Genomic DNA, 22,831 nt, shown 5'->3' with positions numbered 1-22,831 from the left:
AGAGACTGTTAGTCACAAGACAGATGTCTGTACCTGTAGAGGGCTGAAACTCTGAAAAAGGTGTGCTTGAAACAGACAAGAAAGCACTTAAGGCTAATTATCTATTTGATGGGAGATAATGGTTCTATATACATATATTTAGTTGAGACGATGATGTGATGGCTCTCCTCATCATTGGTGCTTGCTGAATGTTTTTGTAGTGAGATAATCATAGGCAAGGATTGGAGGGCAGAGGGAAAGAAGTCAGAGTCATTTGGTGGCAAGACGAGGAGGAGAGATGCTAGAGACTCTGGACTCCAGAATTCAGGATACTTCTTTGGCAAGCCATATGGCAGCTTGCCTGCCTCCTTCACTTCTCCCCTAAAGACCAAGGACTTTGAATTATCCTGACTCTGGCTGATTTCTGAGAACCTCCAGGGAGCTAGGCTGGACATTATATGTACCTTGGAGATTTCCAAGGATGATTTCTGGTTGTTCCTAAGAAGAGGTAAACAGAAAATGGTCCTGGAAACTGAGTCTGCCAGGGCAATTCCAACAGAATAAGGTATTCAAAGTTAAAACAGAACCAGCAATCATAGTCGAGCTGGGGTTACAAATAATAAACCAAGCAAGGAGTAAAGATGAAAAAAGGACTGCTGAAAGGGCTTCCAAAATGAACTGGTGGGTTAGGGAGGGCGGAAGTGCCTGGGGCAAAGTGAACAGAAACTAGTGGCATTAGGGGACCCCATTCTTTCAAGTGTTTTTGGGGAAAATCCACTAGCTTTCCTGGTCCCTTATCTCTTAACCTCTCCTTTTGTTTGAGGAGTCATCCAAGGGGAAGTAAATAGGGACTCCCACTGTCAAGTAGCCAACCCATATATAAATCCTGAAAGTGAATTAAAGTTCCTATACATCACAGTGTAGTACAGTAAGGGTTTTCCATTCTGGAACTTATATAAAGATCCCTCAAACAATTACATGTTCTGAAGATAACATTGTGATCAATTAGATAATGCAGATACAAACTCTAAGCATCTTTTACAGCAACAGTTACCCAAATTTTAACCCAATATTTTTTCATCCTAAATCCTAAATACATAGTAATAGGAGGAGACCCAGTCAGAATTTGGCATATATTCAACCACTTTCAGTTCCCCCCAAATCAGTGGGGCTCAAAGTCCAGTAGAGGCAGGGTTGATGGTCTCATCTTATCAAACTGATTCCTGTTGAGAATGGACAAAGAGCTGAATCCTATTCCAGGGCGGGGGTGGGGGTAGGGTGGGGAGTGTGTAGTGATCAAAGTGATCCAAGGAGGTGATCTAGGTCCCAGAAGCAGGTCAGTACAGCTGTAATTTTATCAAAATCTAGAACAAAAAGCAAATTAACAAAGATTAGAACAGTCTTGAGATAGAAAGACTGGTTCACAAGGACTGCTACAAAATGTTGGAAAGGCCACATTTATATATAGACTGGCCAGCAGCTTCCTGTGTATGGAAAGAGATTTGTCTCACAGGAGAGACAAATGTGTTAGCTGTAGTCTTAATAAACAAAATAGCAGTTAGGTCTCACAGACAACTCTGCCAATTGTCCTCTCTTTCTCTCTCTCTCTCTCTCTTTTTTTTTTTTTAAACTTTTAAAGACCTGAATACTTATACACCCAAATATCTAGTAACTGATAGATGACTAGGCTAAATACTCACTTGTCTGAGTATTTAGGATATAATGATTACATAATCAGATTGGAAACAGCAAGGTATAACATAATTGAATTGCATTAATGGTTTCTATTGACTATTGGTTCTGATCATAGAAATTGTCTATAAGAGGAAAAAGCCAGGGAGAGGATTATAGCATAATATCAGTCAAAACTGATTATTTAGCACATACATGACACATAAAATAGCCTTAACCCAGTAATTTCAGGTAATTGTTTCAGTAACTTTCAGAAGATGGAGCTTCAAAACTCCCAAATAATATTAGTTATAGGCCCAAGAAAGCTTACCTCCAATAACAAATCCCATTAACCAAAGCTTCAGATAAATCCTAAACAGGTATTTATCATGACCTTATTGATAACAGTAAGAGATTGTCCCAGAAAGTTCATAGCTTTTCTTTCATATTTAAGTAGATGGTTTATAAGGTCAACATTATACAAATCATTTTGCTTTAAAATGCCCAATACATAGAGAAATCCTAAATTGCCTATTGTACGTAACAGAAACATGTTCAAAGGGACAAAGGCAAAAACTATTTTTCTTAGCGTCCTTTAAATAATGGGCATAACCTCAAGATGACTCAGTTCAATCAATTAAAACTTATACAGAATATCCTAATCCTAATCATAAAAGAATCTGAAAAGTTCTTTACATTTAACATCAATAATTTCTTCATTCTTAAAAGATCAATTAAATTTTTGGAAACAACCCTACTAAATTATAGATCACATTTGTTATCAAATTCCTTAAACAAGGAGACCATTATGCACCTAAATAAACAAATACCCAGTAAATAATTCACTACAATAAAAGTAGGCTGTTCCTTTAAATAATAAAGTGCTCTCTGCAGCACAGAGCCAGCTGAGTTTGTCTTCACTTCTAAAGAAGCAGCCACAAAGTGGGGAGTGGAGAGGATTGTTTTGGGGAGGGGGGTAGGAAGGTGAGTTAAATTTTCACCTGTGAAGCCTAAAGATCCCTTCCTATTTCTCCCTCCCCCACTCTACTTTTCTTTATAATTGACTTTTAGGGTACCAAATCCTTCTCAGCATTTAGCCAGCCAGTGTGTTTTCTTTATCCTTACATAAAGACTTGCCTTTTTACTTCCTTTTGCGACATGCTGTTTCCTTCTTTCTCCCTTTCCTCCCAATTACCTTCCTGACACTATCTCTCCTCTTCTCCTCTGTCAATTCCTTCCTGAAATCATTCAAGTAGTCAATTGTTTCTACAAATCAATCTTTCCTATCTTGTTTTTTAAAATCATCTTTTCTTCTTTCCTTTTCTTTTCCTTCAAAACTTTTAAGATTCACAATATAGTGAATAGCTAAATAATTCCATAAAGCTCATACACATATTCAGAATAAGTACAAAATTTAAAGCATAACATGTTTACAAATTACTCAATATATGTTTCAGAAAGTAATATACTTCATCTAGTATGTGACCTCTTCAGATAAGTTATCAGGACTTTGTTTTAACAAGCCACTGTTAAAGTGAATCAAATCAAGTACAGCTTTAAAATTTTTTTTCTTTCAGTAGTAAAAGTTCAATATTTAAACAAATTTTTAAGATCATATTCTCAGAATAAACAGATCTATGCACAAGACAACAGCAATTCCACAATTTCAGAATCACAGTACCATTTTAAAAACTAAGTTCCCAAATTCAATAAACCAATAAGCCAAAAGTATATGGCTTTTTTCTAAATTCTAATTGAATGTTGCAAACAAACTGAATTACCATTTGATTGTATATATGTATACACACACACACACACCCCTACATTACACACACACACACACACACACACACACACACACACACACACACACATTTATATTTTAAAGTGGCTCTCAGAATCTTGACTAGATTAAAGAGGCTTTTTTTTTCCTGCCTGAGTTTTTTCTCCAAAGCAATTAACATTAGTTTCTTTTGTTCTCTCTCTTACCTTCTCCCCTAGGCAGAGCTGCAACTTGAATCAGATAAGGTTTTATTGCCCTCTTTTTTTTTCCCTTGGAAGACTGCTTTTCTGTCATATTTAAAAACTACCAAGTTTTTCTATTCCTTTTCCTTTCAAATTAGTGCAAATGGATTACAATTAAGTCCAACAAGAAGTTAAAAACCACAAGCATTTTTTTTATGCTAAGCACCTTTGCAACATTGAAATGACCAGTTACCACATTTCTCAATCATTGTTCTTAAAACTTAACAGAACTCTTTAAATCAACAAAACAGACAAGTCACAAGCACTGACCACACAGACACAATATTTAACACATAAAAACTAGGGACAAATTGCTGATATCTCAGAAGTGTGCCATGAAGGGAATTTTCAGGTCGACAATTTCTCCCTCTCAGAAATTCAAATGGAGACTTTTAAATAGGCTTCCCAAACTCCAGTTTGGTGCATTCTCTGCCTTCACAGAGAGTGCCTAGATGTTTAAAAAAAAAAAAAATACTCAGAACCCAGACTTGTGCCCAAAGACACCCAGACCAGATATGTACTTTTTAAAAAACATCCAGAATTGTGCCCATAAGCACCCAAATTTATTGATAGCTAGAACCAGATTATGTTGAGAACACCCAGATTTACTGTCCAAAGACATTTTCAGATCAGATATGTGCTTTGAGATGCACTCAGACCAGATAGCATCACACAATATCCTACTGATACTTCCCAGAATCATATGGTTCGTCAACCTGACTTTTCTGGGACCCAAATTTTCTAGCACTCAGACCAGACAGAAAACTTATCCTACGGAGATTTCAAAACAGACTCTCCTGCAGGCTGAAATGGAGGTGTTTGCGATGAGCTCTTGCTGTGGCTGAAATTGCTCTCTTGGTGGGATTCTGGAAGAAAGAGGAGTAGCTTCCCTAAAAGAGCCCAGACTCAGTCGCTTCAAGGCCTCCCTCAGAGACTTGTTCTCTAATCTCTAATCTTACTCTGAGATCTCATATCTCACTGGGGCCTCCAGAAATGTAATGCTGAAGAAACTGAGGCAAGACAAGGATTAGAGGTTTTTATTTATTTATTTATTATTATTATTTTTAATTAAAGATTTTTATTTACAAAACATGCATGGGTCATTTTTCAACATTGATTTTTGCAAAACCTTTTGTTCCAAAATTTCCTCTTCTCTCCACCCCCTTCCCTATCTGGCAGGTAGTCCAATACATATTAAATATGTTAAATCCAATATATGTGTACAGATTTACACAATTATCTTGCTGCATCAGAAAAATCAGACCAAGAAGGAAGAAAAAAAAACTGAGAAAGAAAACAAAATGCAAGCAAACTCTCTCTGGGTGTAGATGGCTCTCTTCATCACTGAACAAATGGCACTGCTTTGAATCATCTCATTGTTGAAGAGAGCTACGTCCATCAGAACTAACCGTCCTATAATCTTCTTGTTTCCTTGTATAATGATCTCCTGGTGCTGCTCATTTCATTTAACATCAGTTCATGTAAGTCTCTCCAGGCTTCTCTGGAATCATCCTGCTGGTCGTTTCTTATACAACAATAATATTCTGTAACATCCATATACCATAATTTATTTTAATTCTCTATATATTTTAGAAATGAGACTTTTATCAGAATCTTTGAATGTAAAAATGGTTTCCCAGTTTATTTCTTCCCTTTTAGAGATTAGAGGTTTTAATATTTTAACAGTAGAGAGTTTGGACTGGCCATGGCCAGCTGGCTTGGATGGGACTCTTGTCTCAAAGTACAACAATGAGCGAATAATTCCAGAGACTTTTATAAGGCTTCACCTATCTGGGAAACAAAGGCAAGAGAGGGCAGAGTATTGGTAGAGGGGAAATTCCAGGAAGGATCATAATTTTTTCATTTTGACAGGTTGGGGGAGAAGGAAGGATCATACATAAATTCTGATAAGTTGGAGTGAAAAAACTAGGAGACAGGAAGTCTGGGCCCAGGAGATGCCCAAGCATTTGAGATAATATATCTGGAGTTTTATTACTCTTTGAAAAATGTAAGCGTGGCCAGGGCTCTGCAGCCCTAATTTTCTCAGTCCTAATGGCCAGGAAGAGGGGTTGCCACCTGAGGCAGAACAATTCAGGGAATCTGAGGCATAACAGTATGACATTTAGACAAACAAAAATGAAAATACAATCTCTACCCTCTAGGAACTTATTCTGTTGGGAATATAAAACACACAGTGGTTTCATTGTTAAATTATTTTTTTCCTCTCCCACTCTTTGTTGACCCCATTTGGGGTTTTCTTGGCAAATATACTGGAGTGATTTGCCATTTCTTTCTCCATCTCATTTTACAGTGGAGGAAACTGAGGCAAACAGGGTTAATTGACTTGCTCAGGTTTACACAGTAAGTGAACTGAGATCAAATTTGAATTCAGCTCTTCCTGACTTAAGGCCCTAACCACTCTTAACACCTCTGCTGCCCCATATAATTTATGTCATTACACAGAAAATAAGTTCAGGAATGAGACAGCTTGAAATTATGAGAGTAAGAAAAAGGTAGTATATCTATCTTTGGAGCTTTAAAATAAATTGATTCTATTTTTAAAAACTTTAAAATTTTTTTTTTTATTAATAGGCATTTATTTTTAATCACAACCCCATAAGAAAAAAATAAAGCAACACCTTATAACTGATCCATAATCAACAAAATAAATTACCCATTTCTAAACCTATGAGTTGTATCCCATTTTGATCTTCTGTAGCCTACTTATTTCTGTAAAAGATCTAAGTCCTTAAGGCTTTCTTTAGGTTGTTGTCTTTTATAGTGTTATGTATATTTTTCTCTTATTGTTCTCTTACCTGCTTATTTCTACTGTTTCAGTTCTTGGCCTTGATTTGACCTAGATTGAATGTAAATGGCAATTGTTGTTTTGACCTGAAACTTGAGTTTTCCCCGCCTAGATTGATTCCTATTTACTTTATCACCTATTTATTTATTTACTTATTTGACTTGGCCAAAAAGGCTATTCTTTTCCTCTTTTCTTTCTCAACAAGCCTTAATTACTGAATGTGTTCCTTCAGTCAAAGGGAGAACTGTTAAAAGAATTTAGCCTAAAAAGGTCTCTCACTGTATCCTGGGCCATCTCCAGGTCTGATCTATATCTGGTCACATGAATCCAGATCCAGATCATGTATAATCTATATCAAACTTGCTGTCTTGGGGAAGGAAAGGGAAAAGAAGAAGGGAAAAAAAATGGAACTCAAAAATCCTACAAAAATGAATGTTGAGATTGGATTACAATCTACTGTGATGGACTTGGCTTTTTTCAACAATGAAGTCAAGGCAATTTCAATAAAAGTTGTGATGGAAAGAGCCATTTGCATCCAGAGAGAAGACTATGGGGACTGAATGTGGATCACAGCATAATACTTTGACTTTTTATGTTGTTGTCATCTGTTTGCTTGGTTTTTTTTCCTCATTGTTTTCTCCTCTTTTTATCTGATTTTTCTTTTGCAGTATGATGAATATGAAAATATATTTAGAAGAATTGCAAATGTTTAATCAAAAAGAAAAGAAAATGTTTGGTTTTAATTATTCATATTTTTTTTAAGCAGGAAAAAAAATTCTGAAGAATGATATTGAAGCCATTTTGAAGGAGAAGATCATGGTATTGGATGGCGGTATGGGGACCATGATCCAGAGGTATACATTGTCTGAAGAGGACTTCAGAGGACAGGACTTGAAAAACCATGCCAAACCTTTGAAAGGCAACAATGATCTCTTAAGTATAACGCGGCCTGATATCATTTGCAAGATCCATAAGGTATTCTATAATACAATATAGCAAATATCTTTTAAATATTTATTCTCTTCAGGGTGTTGCAAGAGGAAAAAAATGGAGATAAAAATATAATCCTTGCCTTTTGGAAACATTTAGTCTAATAAGTCATTTAGAACTATTCACAGGTAGCCAGTATGTATAATATGGTATCTGCATTCGGGAGATAGAAATGTTATGACATTACTAACTAGAGGATCATGGGGTGACTTTCTATAGGAAGACTCCTATGAATTGGGCTTTTAAGGATATGGAATTAATAGAGAAAAGGAGAAGAGGGAGGGCATTCCAAACAGAGGAAATAGTCTGAACCAGGACATGGAGGTCTTTCTGTGTGAATTGTGTGTTCAGAGGGGCAGAGAATTGTCCATATTGACTGGAATGTAGAATGGCTGGAGGAGAGTGATAAAAAATCAAGTTTCATAAGTTGGGGGTGGCTCAAAATCCTGGAGGTTCTTTAGTCCCTAGTAAATGAGTTTGAACTTTATTTGGGAAGCAGTAGAGAGCCATTAAAAGTTTTTGACCAGAGAACTAGCTGACTGATCATATCTGTGCACAGGGAAAATTATCCTGGTATGAAGGAGAGAGGGTGGAAGTGTGAAAAGCTATTATGAAACAAAATGGCCTACCCTCAACTGATTGTCATGGGAAGAGAATCAAGAGATGGATTTGATAAAGATTTTTATAAGATGGAATTGATGGATCGTGGTTACTATAGTTTCAAGGTTCTTTATGTTCATTCTATTATTGAATATCCATATTATACAGAGCTGTATATCCTAAACCACGAGGGGATATAAGGTGGCAGGATTCTTGCCTACATGAAATCCCTAGAGAGTAAAAGCCAGTTATTATAAATCATGTAACATTTACCTCCGAGGTCACTTTATTAATTTCATTATTATTTTTAAAAATGGTATGTTTTGTGGTTGTATAAGAAATAGTATTGATTCTGAGATTTAAAAAGAAATCTAGGGTCATCGAATGTGTCCCTGTACCTTTGGACATAATTCAGAGAGACTGATAAAGTAGAAACAGTATTTACCATTAAAGTGAGTAAGTTTTTCTTTTAGAGAAGAGCTATATTATTGCTCAGGTAAGGAAAAGGGACCCTTGGACACAGACTAATTCTTAGCTTTTGTGTTCCTGAAGATAATTTAGCATCTGGGTGATATGTTTGAGGATTAAGGAGATAGGTTGTAGGGTGTGACTTTGTCCTCCTAGAATATAGAAGGACTGTTAGGGTATAAGAAAATCATTAAAGTTAGGAACACATTTCTCTTCATCAGTTCTCATTTAGAATGGAAACATTCACTCCAATGGAATTCAGCAAATACTTTTAAAATGCTTCCTCCTACATGGTCCCTTGAAACGCCTTTTCCTTTTCAGAAAAAGCAGAGGCTAAACTTTTAAAATGTTCAGTAAAATCTTGTTGAAAATAAATGAATACATGAACAAAAAAAGTTACGGTGAGTTTGTGGATAGGTGAATGTAAGAATGTAAGCTTTTTGAAGATAAAGACTCACATTTGTATCTGTGTTCTTCTTTGTTACCTAGAATAGTGCCTGGTACATCATAGGATCCTAGACAGTAAGCACTTAATAACAACAACAACAACAACAACAACAACAATTATATTTATATAGTAATTTGAAATATGCTCTATATATAATCTCTGTGTGTATACACACATACACACACACACAGATAAATACATAATTATATTTGTTTGCATCTGTTTTTCAATCAGTCATCATTTATTTAGCATCAACTCTGTGCCAGGCACTGTGCTATGGACTGGGGATATAAAAGGAAGGGAAAGGGTGTTACTTGCCCTCACGGGGAGACGAAATAAGGACACAGGATAAATAGGAGATCATGAAGAGTGAAGGCACTGGAATTGGAAAGGAGTTGGGGAAGGCTTCCTGTAGAAGGTGGGATTTATAATTGAGACTTAAAAGAATCCAGGAAGGTCAGGAGTTTGAGTGGGGGAGTGAGAGCATTTCAAGCAGGCCTAGAGAATGTCAAAAGCTTGGAAATGAACTGTCCTGTTTTATGTAACAATCAGAAAGGCAATGTTAGTGTATCCAAGAGTAAATGTTAGAGAGTAAAGTGTAAAAAACTGCTGAAAAGGAAAAATAAGTAGGACCAGGAATACTAGGTTATAATGGGGTTTGAATTCTGAACAGAGGATTTTGTATTTGATTGTGGGGGTTATGAGAAGCCATTAGAGTTTCTCTGCATCTGTATGTATATGTATGTAGCACTGATGAAAGTCCTTAGGTATTAGAGGGCTAATGGCAAGGCCCAGGGGTCCATTGGCAGGGCAAATGGTAAGGTCCAGAGAGACTTTAGATATAGAAGCAGAACAGATACTAAGGCCCTAGTGGGCTGAGGCTGGGGAAGGGAAGGGAAATACAAAAGTAAAGGCAAAGGCAAGAAGTAAAGGGCACATAGCTTGAGATGTCTTTCCTCCCTCTTTTATGTTATGTTGTTTTCTTATTATAGTAGAGAAAAATCAATAAGTGAAATTTAAGCATATCTAAAAATGTTTTATTTCAGATATAAATAAAATGTGCTATCTCTATGTAGTAGAAATAGTATTGTGTTATCAGACTCAGAAATGAGAGTTCTCGAATATGTTTTGTTTTTTTTTTAAACTGCACTAGTGATGTTAGGAATATAGAAAATTCCTAAGGAGGAAATTTCCTTTCAAAAACTAGCTGTGTGACTCTGTGCTGTTTAACCTTCCTGCCTCAGTTTCCCCCGTTGCAAAATGGGGATAAAAATATTACCTACCTTATGAGGTTCAAATGAAATAATAATTATAAAGCACTTAACATAGTATCCAACACATAATAGGTGTATAATAAAAGTTTATCTCTTTTACATACTTTGCTTAGCAAATTATAATAGTCTTAAAAAGTTGTCTTGTGGCACAGAAAGATTATGTGACTTGCCCACTGTCATATAGTTTCTAGTTGTTAGGGTTAAAGCTTGAATTCAGGTTTTCTTGATCTAGTTAAATTCTATACCTGCTGTGCCATACTGCTTCTTATTATGCTTATTGTAGATAACTAATATCAATGAAAAGTAAATATTGACCTTGTTCATTACCTGCATGTTACTTAGGGCCTGCCTTCCCAAACCAGATTAAAATGTAATTCGGAAATAGTTAGGAAAAGAAAAATGTAATCCAGATGGAGTTACTACAGTTTAAAACTAAATCACTGTGTGACCTGCAGGGATCCTTATATATGGATTATTGGCCCCCATTTGTGTTTGACACCTTTGATTTAAAAGCCCTTTGGTCTATAATCAATCACCAAGCGTCTGCTAAGTCCCTAAGTGGACTCTCAGTGTGCTAAACAGTGGAGAGACGTTCAGAGAATGGAATAATATCTGCTTTCAAGGAGCTTACATTCTAGTGGGAAGTACAGCAAGTGCATAAAAAATATATGCATTGTAAATTTTGTGAATAAATAGAAATCTGTTCAGAGTAGTTAAATTAAAGAAGAGGATTATATGCTAAGAGGAAAGGTACAAGTAGTTGTGAAGATTAGGAAAGGCTTTGTGAAAATAATGGCGTTAGGGGGAGGAGGGAGTCCATTCCATTTTCCTGGGGTGGCAAAGTCTACATTAGATTAAAGCCTCCAGTTTTGAATTAAGGATCAGATATGGACTTAACTTTGTTATTAGCAGTATGATCTTCAGTTATGTTTTCTCATGCTGAAAAAAACTCTCATGAACAAAATTGTAGGGGAGATTTCTATGAGGGCAATCTTGTGTTGGATTGAAATAATGTTTCATAGGCAAAGTTTCTTGGGGTTTTATCTCCTGCTACTGAACATGAGCCAGCTTCAGTAGTAAGCCATTAAAATAATAAGATTGTCTCATTTGGATTCCTGGATAGTTATTTTCTTTAAATCTGAAGTTTTAGTTTATTTCCTTATCACACACAAAAAATCATTATCACCCCAAAGTATATGAAGTATATTTAAAATATGAAGTATATTTCATCCCAAAGAATATGAAAAAAAGGAGAATGAGTTAAAAAATAACAAATGAGGACAGTAATTAATACCTTCTCCAAAAATTGTTGTTTGGAAGTTAGGGGATGAATTACAACCTGGAATTAACATAGTTACAATTTTTGTGCATTTCTAAGTACTTTCCATATGTTATCTTTAATCTTCATAACAGCTGTTTGTATAGTAGACACTAAAATTCCTAAATGAGAAAACTGAAACTGAAAAGTTAAACGACTTGCCCAGAGTCACACAATTAATAATTGCCAAATCTATCCCACCCCCATTTCTCCACAGTTGTAGAAGTTTCCTGGTCTGTCTACCCTGCCATCTAGTTACTAAAATGTTCTGATATCTAGCTTGTGGTAGTTGTGGATTGTTGACTGTTAAAGTCTTTTTCCCTTCAGAAAAGATTAAAATGTATTCTGAAATTCATATGAGGGAGAGGGCTGAGGGATCTGTGCCTGACAATAGTATCCATAGCACCTAGCTCAGAGACTTGCAATTAATTTAATAATGGGCCTTAATGATTACTGACTTGGATTTGGGGTTGGTTGGTTTGGGTTGTTTCCCTGCCCCCTAGAAGTGATGATGGGATGGATACATACCCCAAATCAAGAAATCTGACCAGTGGTCCACATTGGCAAGACAGCTGCTTGGGAATTAGGACAAAAGCCAGTTTCCATGAGATTCTGGGCTTCAGGGGCAAGGGCCCCATATCTTATCATGTCATGTGCTGAGTTTGTCCTTTGACCCCTTAGGAAGCCCAAATCCTGAACATTTGTAGGCAACTGTCCTTCTTCTGTCAGCACCCGGGGTTTTTTTCCTTCTTGGCTTTTATGGCCTAATGGGCATGAACAGCAAGGCCCAGAAATTACATATATTAAAAAAAAAAAAACAATACTTCCTTCATCGAAAAGAATTGAAGGAGATCTGGAATTATACCATTCCCCAAAGAGCAGCATTCTGCATTTTAAAAATAACAATTGAAATCTTATTTTAAAAAAAGGTTTTTATTACCTTAATTTCCAAATTATCCCCACCTTCTCTCTCCAGAGGGACATTCCTTGTAGCAGAGAATGAAAAATGAAAGAAAAATCTATAGTGCTTTTTAAAAGTACTTTGTTATATACTTTGTAGGTCTGTTCATGTCACCTTCCTTCCCCTTTCCAACTCAGTAAGCTCCAGTAACTCCTGTTTTCTCTAGAATCAGACATCAAATCTGGGCCACTTTCTACCTTTCCAGTCTTTGCTTTCATTTTATTCTTCATTCATGCACTCCAGACTTTGGCTGTTCTGGTTTACTTGCCATTCCTTACACATGACATTTCATCTTTCTATCTTTATACTGGTTGTGCCCCCATCCCCAACTCTGCCTCTTGGATTCCCTGACTTACTTAATGCTTTCTTCAAATCTCATTTTCTGTAGAGGCCAGTGGGTAACCCCTAAAACTCTCAGGGATGTTTAAAGAATAGTAAAGAACCTAAAGAATAAGTAAAGTAAAATAAGCCATGAGCTTTATTCAGTTTTAATGCTGCTTTGGGATGACTGACAAACTTGATTGACTCAATCAGGAGCAGTCTCCAGAACATGAGCAGGATATAAAGATGAGCAGGATGTTTCCCAAGATTTTAGTATAGGATGATGGGGATTATGGATGGTTGGAAAGAACGTCTTGTGGTTCAGGTTTGAAAAACAGACACCCTATTGAGGACAGGCTTATGGACCTTGTAACTAGGAGAACCAAGAATTCTCCTCCTAGCCTCTTACAAGATGTGACTGTTCAGAGCCTTGTTTTCCCATTTATTAAAAAACATTCAAATCTTGCACTTTTTCTCCCCTTAGCTCTCACATTCAGTGCTATATTGGAGATATAGTTTTGTCAGAAGGATAATAATAAACCTGAGGGGGCTGTTGTACTCTGTGTGTGGGAGGGTGGGGGGGTGTTCAGTGCCTTTGAGCAGTTGATGGGGCAGAAAACTGGGAAGGTAGGCCATCTTAGAGGCACCTTGGATTGGATTGATGTGAAGAAGCTACTTTGTAAATCATGGGGCATTTTGATTAGAAGCTGTAAGGGCCGAGGCACCCTTGTACAATGTGTTTGGAGTCGCAAAGACCCATGTTCTTCTGACTCTTACTGCCTTCATAGATCCGGGTAGATGACTTACTTTCAGTTTCTTTCCTCATCTGTAAAATGGGGATAATAGCATCTACTTCACAGCGTTATTGTGAAGGTCAGCTGAGATAATTTTTGTAAAAGAGCTTTGCAAACCTTAAAGCACTGCATAAATGCATTATTATTGGCATGATGATGTTGAGACATTGATAATCTCAGGGGAATGCTTTAAATAAACCCCCAGTGGACAGGAGTTTGACTAAAACCTGTTCTGAATTGCCAGACTAGATAGCCAATGTATATACTAGCAGGGACCAGACTACTAATTATCTATTAGAGGCAATGTAGTGAAAATTGCCTCTTTCTCTTAGGTTAAGTTCTTCAGTTGTGTTTGACTGTGCAATAACTGAAGGGGAAAAGAGGGTCACTTTTCCATGTTTTTATCACAGATCTGTGAAAAGATCCCTGCCAAAATGAAATCATGCCCAGTCATACTAGTCAAAACATTTTTTTAGGGAAAAGCTTCTTTCATTGGCTCACTTTCTGTCCAGTCTCTTTTTGAGTGTCTTGATGTGTTTCTAATCCAGTTGCACCTTTACATCGTGTAACAGCATTTTAAAATTTTAGTTGAGGTTCTCTACTTGTCTGTTTCTTGTTTTACCAGTTGAGTAATGACCTTTTTGAGCACAGGGACTATGTCAGTGTTTTATCATTTGCACAGGGGCCCGGTATACAATAGTTACTCAGTAATAGTTGGTTGGAGATAGATTGATAAATACTTGTTGACTTCCCCATTGTTGTTTCTTTTTTACAGGAGTACTTGATGGCTGGAGCAGATATTATTGAAACAAATACTTTTAGCAGCACTTGGGTTGCCCAGGCTGATTATGGCCTTGAACACTTGGTGAGAATTTTATGTTACTTTCTAGCTGAGCTGCTTACTAAGTTATGATGCTGTACTTTTTGTATCTTTTCTCCTCTGGAGGATGGCAATTCATTTTCTTCTTCTTCTTTTTTTTTTAATGTATATTGCTTCATAAATTTAAAAAAGATTCTTTTGCTTTTATGTCACTTTAATTTTCAAATATATCTTTTATATCACTTGAATTTCCAAATGTATCTGTTTGCTTCTAGAAAAACATCATTAAATTTTTTTTTACATTAAGTTTTTCTTTTTTGAATGTATAGAAAATTACTTTATTTCCTTCCTCCCTTCTCTCTTCATTGAGAAAGAAAGAAAAAATAAAAACACTATCACAAATATGCAGAGTCAAGCAAAATAAATTCTTGTATTGGCCGTGTCCCACTCTGAATCCATCATATTTTTAACCAGGAAGTGAGTGTTTTATCATGAGTCTTGTGGAATCAAGGTTGGTTACTAAATTGTTCTAAGTCTTAGAGTTACTAAATCTTTCCAAATTGTCTTTATCATATTATTATTGTGTAAATTATACTCTTGGTTCTGCTTATTTCATTATTCATCATACAAATTTTCTCAGGTTTCTTTGAAATATGGTACTTCATCATTTCTTACAACACAGTATTATTTCATCTTATACATCTATCAGCAATTGTTCAACCATTCCCCAGTTTGATGGGCATTCCCTCATCTTCCAGTTCTTGGCCACCATGAATAGAGCAGCTAGAAATGTTTTTTTTTTTTTTTTTTTTTTTTTTTTTTTTGTATCTATAAAGTTTGTTTTGCTTAGATTTATTCCCTCATTTAACCTACTCTTCGTCTTTTGCATCTAACTTCTCCCTCCCCCCCCATTCCCTTCTCTTTCCCTTTTGAATGAAATACATTTCTGTACCCAACTCTTTCTCTCTCTCTATTTTTTCTTGATTAGTTCAAATGAGAATGAGGTTCAAGTTTCTATCATTCCCCCACTTCTTCCTTTCTATTTGTATGGACTTATATTTGTGTTCTTAATTATTCCTCTCTCTTTCCTCTCTGTAGTGTACAGAATTCCTCTTCCATTTTCTTAAGGTCATCAACTTAGCTAATTTTAATCAATGAGTGGGTGGTTGCCTCAGTCAAACTGAGATCTGTTAAAGACCTTAGTTTAAAAAGGCCAGTATTTCCCACTGCATCCAGGGCCATCTCCAGTTGTCCTGATCTTTATCTGGCCACTGAATCCTCAGGCTCTGGAGGAAAAAAGGAGACTAGTGACCTTGCCCAGCCTTCTGTCATTTAAATCCAATCCATGGTTATTTTCCAGAATGTAGGACAAACAAAACAGCACAATCATCAAGACATAACAGAACCACTCCTCAGAGATCTTCTGTTTAACTAGAATTCCTCTGTGATCCATGGTGATGAGTCTTTTCCTAGAAAATTGAAATGAAAACTCTCTCTTATGATTGTTCACTTGTATTTACCATTTTGCATTTCTGTTGATTCTTGTGATTACACTGTAAAGTTTTGATGGGACTCTAGTCTTTTCGTCAGAAATGCTTGAAGTCCTCTATTTGTCCTTTTTTTCTCCCTGTAGTGTTTGGCTAAGTAATGACTGAAGAATAGAAATTTGTCTTTTCTACATGTTATTACAAATGATAGTCCCAAAAGATTCATGTCCAAATGCCACCTTTCAAAGATAGCTGCCAAAGGTCAGGCATCTTTTCCAGGAAGACTTCTCTTATTAGCCTTGCTTCTACTCTGACCATTTTAAAAAATTCTTTGTGCTACTTGATTTCTCGTCACTATTGTACTCTATTACATTATTTTGAAACATTAACTTTTTAATTATTATCAAGTTGCTTAATTTTATTCAGTTTTGCTAGCTGTTGTTTCTGGTTGTAAGCCTGTGTCCTTTGCCTTTTGGAATGTTGGAGTCCAAGTTTTTTGTAGTCTCTTTTCCAGGTTAATTATTTTTACTTTGAAATCTTTTTTTTTCCCTATTTTTTTTTTTTTTTTGTCTTTTGACTTTGTTTTAATATTTCTTTGGTTCCTTTTATGTCGTCTATTTTGCTTTCCAGGGAGTTTGTTTTTTGGTTTTATGCCTTTTGTACAAGCTGCAAATTTCCTTTTGCCATAGCTTCTTATTTCTTACGCAATTTATCATTCCAGCTTTCTCTTTCTATACAGATGTTTTAAAACTCATGCTTTATTTCTTCAAGGAATTCTAGTTGAACCTTGGCTCAAGATGTTTTTCTTTGAAATACTGGTTTTAGAATTTAAACTTAAATCTTTTGATTGCCTTTTATCTTGATTGTCCCTGTCATGATAAAAATTTTTTATTGCAAGAATCTTTTTTTTTTTCTTAGATGGTTTGATTATTTTTCCACGTTACTTTCTCACTTTTTGGACTTGATGTTAGGGCTGGGTTCTGTATAGTCCTGGAGGGAATTTTAGATTGCTCTTGCTCCTGCTTTCTTGGGGTATTGACGGTTGAATTATTTTAGACTTTCAGAGATACCTTGGTCTTTCATTTCTCCTAAAATGGACTCATCCTAGAGCATAATCTAATTTCTACTTTCCTGATTTGAGCTCTTCACAGTCTTGATCCTGCACTTATATCTGAGAAATACATCTATGGGCTTGTCTTTTTGAAATTCCAGTGAATAGCCTATTTGAGAGCTTTGTAGGTTCAGGTTGACAAAACTCCATTTTCTCCTTTAGTTAGAGATTTCCTAACCTGGTTATTCTCTTGTAGATTTCAGACTGTATTGGAGGCTGGAACTGAGACCCTGTACTGTTTCTGGGGTTAGAATCACACTGCCGCTGCTTACTTGTGAAATGCTTGGTCCACATGCTAGGGTTCAAGACTGTGCTTCATCCTGGAAATATACCATGGGCCCAAATTGTCTTCTCAGTCAGTCTTAGAATTTTGACTGGGAATTGGATAGTGAGCAGCAGAGCTGTTAGTTGGGCATTTATTCTTGCACTCTATCCAAGGTGGATCCCTCATTGCTGCATTTGGAGTTTCTTGTTCCCTGAGTTGAGTGCTTGATGCAGCTGTCCCTAGTTAGACTCCATCTCTAGTGTCTAAAGACCTCCCCATTTCTCCTTATGTCAACTGGGAAAATGATTCTCTATCATTTTTTCCCTTGGATTTCATGACCAGAATTCTGATATATTTCTTTTAGATCTCTTTGGAAGCATTGGACAGATTAGGCAGAGTTTGGCTGTGTTCTTTCCTGCTTCTCTTCCATCTTGTCTTGGTTTCCTCAGTACCATCCCTTGTAACAGAACAAAAAAGATTGAAAGAAGCTGGAAAAGCAGTCCAGCAAAAGTTAATCCCCCGCCCCCAAACAGTAGTCCCATTTCCCAGTAACCCAATCTCCTCTTGTTAGAATCCTCCTTTGTAACAAAGAAACATCTTTAAGCAAAACAACTATGGGTGATTAAACTATTTTCCAAACCCATAGTTTCCTACCTTTCTGCTTGAGGGAGAAGGTGTGCTTTACCAGCACTTTGGAGTCAGGACAGGTATTGCATATAGTTAAGTTCTGATTTCTTTTTGGCTTGTTTTCCTTGGATTCTTGTGGTCATGGGGTATGTTTTTCTCTTGGTTCTAATTACTTTGCTCTGTACCCATTAATTTTCAGTAGGCTTCCTTTATGGGCAAGTGATAATGAAGTGAAAGGAATGCTTATTATGTGATAGGCACCATGTGTGCTGGAGTTTTGTGAACTATCTTTAGTATTTGGAGCCTGACATGATTTCTTTTAAACAACTTCTTGCTTCACTACTTCCAGTTTTTACAAGATGCTATGGTGAGAATGTGTGGTGGCACACCTTAGTGCTTTTTTCTCCTAGAAAATTTGCATCGAATTGAAAGCAGAGTCAGTAATACTTTGACATTCCTTATTCAGTGTTTTAAAAGACCCCCCATATGTACGCCTTGTTTAGAGTTAGAAATCAAATGTATACTAAAAGTGGGTCTAGCTGATATTCTATCTATTGAAAAATTCTGAAAAGGAAGCATTTTGCTTACATAATGATAATTAATGCTTAAGATGATGACAGTGAGATATTCCAGAATTATAAAGTTCTTTCTGGATCGTCATGTTTAAATTATATTCAGTATAATTTTATTAGTTCATTTTAAGGTGCTATGATTTTCAAAGAAATAGGATATTTGTTCTATAGAATCTTTTGTTTTGGTTTTATATGTTATTTAATTTAATCCCTAACTGAAAATGTGTTTCTTAGTCTGAGTATCTCATGGACCAGATATATTTTAGTATCTCATGGCCAGGATATTTTAGAAGGAAACTTAGAGATTATAGAGTCTATTTCTCAACCTGACAGGAGAAACTGAATCCCAGAGAAGTCAAATGACTTGATTAAAATCACACACTTAGTGAATGGCAGTGCTATGACTAGAATTCAGGTCACCAGATTCCAGTGCAGGTCTATGTATTTCCTCCTTTATAATCTAAATAGCAATTCTCTATTAGTCAGAATACTTCATTCTTTGACTAGGACAGGTTAAGAGAAAACTTTGAGCACTGGTGAGCTTTTATCAGTTAACTCACAGAATTATAAAAATTTTCAGAGTTGAAAGAGATATAAACAACTATCATGTTCAATGCAGTATCTCCCAGAATTATTCTTATTATAGTATACTCAACATGTGATCATTTAGCCTTTGCTTAAAGACTTCCAATGAAAAAGAATCATTAAATCCTAAAGTAGCCCACTGCACTGTTGGATAATCTGCTTGTTGGAGAAATTTGTTTTTACATCAAGCCTAACTTTGCATTTCTGCAACTTTTATCCATTATATTCATTTTTGCCCTTTGTGGCAGATCAGATCAGATCTAATTTTTCTACGTGGTGTTTCAAATATCTGAGCATAGATATCATGTCTCCTCCTGAAATGCTTTTTCTTTTTTTAAAAATTAGTAATTTTTTGGGAATGGTTCCAAATTGCTTTCCAGAATGGCTGTACTTATTTATAGCTCCACCAATTTAGAAGATCAAGGAAAGAAATAATACCATTTGCATTTATGAATAGATGAAGGGTTAATCACCAAGCAATGACCAAGTTAAAAAGAAACTATTAATTCCATAAAATTGGAAAATTTTTGCATAAAAAAAGCTTAAATGCAGTTATAATTAGGAGGGAAAAACAGTTAACTAGAGGAAAATTTTTTTCTTTATTCATAGATAATTCCTTCCTTGTTTGTCTGATTTATTTATGACCTTTGCTTGTGACTTGTTATATCTAAGTCATGTATCTTTTTTTTTTTTAATTTATTTTTTAAATAACTTTTTATTGACAGAACCCATGCCAAGGTAATTTTTTACAACATTATCCCTTACACTCATTTCTGTTCTGATTTTCCCCTCCCTCCTTTCACCCCCTCCCCCAGATGGCAAGCAGTCCTTTACATGTTAAATAGGTTACAGTATATCCTAGATACAATATATGTGTGCAGAACCAAACAGTTCTCTTGTTGCACTGGGAGAATTGGATTCAGAAGGTATAAATAACCCGGGAAGAAAAACAAAAATGTAAGCAGCTTATGTTCATTTCCCAGTGTTCTTTCTTAGGGTGTAGCTGCTTCTGTCCATCCTTGATCAATTGAAACTGAATTAGATCTCCTTATCGAAGAGATCCACTTCCATCAGAAGATATTCTCATACAGTATCATTGTTGAGATATATAATGATCTCCTGGTATTGCTCATTTCACTTAGCATCAGTTCATGTAAGTCTTAACCATCATCTCTGTATTCATCCTGCTGGTCATTTCTTACAGAACAATAATATTCCATAACGTTCATAGACCACAATTTACTCAACCATTCTCCAGTTGATGGGCATCCATTCATTTTCCAGCTTCTAGCCACTACAAACAGGGCTGCCACAAACATTTTGGCACATACAGGTCCCTTTCCCTTCTTTAGTATCTCTTTGGGGTATAAGCCCAGTAGAAACACTGCTGGATCAAAGGGTATGCACAGTTTGATAACTTTTTGAGCACAGTTCCAAATTGTTCTCCAGAATGGCTGGATGTGTTCACAATTCCACCAACAATGTATCAGTGTCCCTGTTTTCTCACATCCCCTCCAACATTCCGCATTATCTTTCCCTGTCATTCTAGCCAATCTGACAGGTGTGTAGTGATATCTCAGAGTGATCTTAATTTGCATTTCTCTGATTAATAATGATTTGGAGCATATTTTCATATGGCTAGAAATAGTTTTTGTGGTGATCTTGTTCTTCTCAAAACGCAGCTGGTATGGCTTTTTCTTCTCAAAAAGCAGCCAGGTGATAAAAGTTCAGATCTTTTAATATCTCCAATATAGCCCGGTTAGCTTAGAGGCCTATCTCTCTGCTTGGTTCCAAGAGCTCTCTCCAAATGTCTTTAAATCCAAAGGTCTGGTCCTTCAGCCTCTGCCTCTGCTTTCTTCAGCCTTCAGCCAGCTCCAGTCTTCATGTCATTCCAGTGAAATCTCGACTTGTAGCGTCTTCCTCTCTAAAGAACTCTCTGACTGGCCCATTGGCCTATTTATGCTCCTTCCAGAGAGAGGGATTATGGGTAGTTCTACTTAGTACCTTGTTTCAGGTTCTGCCCAAAACATCTTCTTGTAAGATTAGATCAACTCTAATTACTTAGCAGTTAGTAAGGATTCCAACAAGTTTTAATTTCTTCATCTGAGAATTGTCTGTTCATATCCTTTGACCATTTATCAATTGGAGAATGGCTTGATTTTTTATAAATTAAGAGTCAATTCTCTATATATTTTGGAAATGAGGTCTTTATCAGAATCTTTGACTGTGAAAATGTTTTCCCAGTTTATTGTTTCCCTTCTGATCTTGTCTGCATTAGTTTTGTTTGTATAAAAACTTTTCAATTTAATATAATCAAAATTTTCTATTATGTGGTCAATAGTGATCTCTAGTTCTTCTTTGGTAGTCATATATCTTTTTAGAGTTTTTTCTATTTTTGAGTCAGTCAAGGAAAAGTGAGTTGTCTGGAGTTGGATTTCAATCTGAGGTTGGATTTGAACTGATGTCCTCCTGACCCCAGGACTGATGCTCTAAGAGCCACAGGGCCACCTAGCTTCTCCTAGAAGTTATCTTAGTAAGTTGTGGGAAAGTTGTTTTTTTGCCAATCTGCTTTTTAGTTTTGTCAAGTTATTACTGTTACTATTATTATTATTATTATTTGCTGAGGCAGTTGGGGTTAAGTGACTTGTCCAGGGTCACACAGCTAGGAAGTATTAAGTGTCTGAAGCCAGATTTGAACAAAGGACTTACTGTCTTCAGGGCTGGTGCTCTATCTACTGTGCCACCTAGCTGCCCTATTTTTTTTTTTTTAAAGAACACATCCTTGTTGTCAGTAGTTGTAGTTTTTGAGTTTGTTGAAAACTGTAGAACTACTTTTTTTTTCTTCTATATGTTTTGTACTAGTATGTTTCACTGGTTGATTTTTTAAACCAGTACTGAATAGTTTTGAAGATGACTGTTTTGTATTGTAGTTTAAAAGGAGACATTTTTACTCCAAGCTAACATACCCAATTTTTAAATAGATTCTCATAGGTTATGAACCTCAGACCTTTCACCATTCCTCTGAATGTTCTCAAGCTTATTGCTTTCCTTCTTAAACTGGCATTCCTAGAACTGAACATAATGCTAAAGATGTGATCTAACTCCAATATGGACTCTATTGTCATCCAGTTATTTTTTCAGTCTTGTCTGCCTCTTTGAGATCTCATTTGGGTTTTCTTGGCAGAGATACTTCAGTGGTTTGCCATTTCCTTCTCCAGCTCATTTTACAGATGAGAAACCTAAAGCAAACAGGATTAAGTGACTTGCTTGTGGTCACATAGCTAGTAAATAGTTGAGACCAGATTTGAACATAAGTTCCTCCAGGAACATAAGTGACTCCAGTCCCAACAGTATTCATTGTGCCTCCAGCTGTCCGTAAAACATTCAGACATTTTAGTTATTACTTGTATAATTCCAGTCTGGTTGTCAGATTGGTTGCATCAATTCATAGCTCTGTCATTAATGTGTCAGTGTAATCATCTTTACACAGTCTTTCCAACATGGACTAGTCTCATCTTTTGTCATCTTCACCAGTCTTCTGGTTGCTTAGTTAAAATTGAAGAGCTGCTTTGATTTGTGTTTCTCTCATTAGTGATTTGGAATAGCCTTGTGTATAGTTATTAATGGTTTATTATGGTCACTTTTTTATCTTTCTCATGGTTTTTCCCTTTTGTTCTGATTCTTTTACAACATAACTAAAGTGGAAATA

General features: G+C 36.0%; 1 protein-coding gene across 2 annotated transcripts in view; it reads left to right on the top strand.

Moving 5' to 3' along the window:
* Positions 1-22,831, top strand: part of MTR (5-methyltetrahydrofolate-homocysteine methyltransferase) — a 144,444-nt gene that overhangs the window by 15,419 nt on the left and 106,194 nt on the right. For both annotated transcript variants that reach the window (XM_051993541.1, XM_051993542.1), the window contains 2 exons: positions 7,245-7,456; positions 14,431-14,520. In XM_051993541.1, the coding sequence (XP_051849501.1) occupies positions 7,245-7,456; positions 14,431-14,520 (302 nt within the window). The remainder of the gene's footprint in view (positions 1-7,244; positions 7,457-14,430; positions 14,521-22,831) is intronic.

The sequence above is a fragment of the Antechinus flavipes genome, chromosome 4 (assembly GCF_016432865.1).
Source record: "Antechinus flavipes isolate AdamAnt ecotype Samford, QLD, Australia chromosome 4, AdamAnt_v2, whole genome shotgun sequence".
NCBI lineage: Eukaryota > Metazoa > Chordata > Mammalia > Dasyuromorphia > Dasyuridae > Antechinus > Antechinus flavipes.
This window is presented reverse-complemented; position numbering and strand designations above follow the sequence as displayed.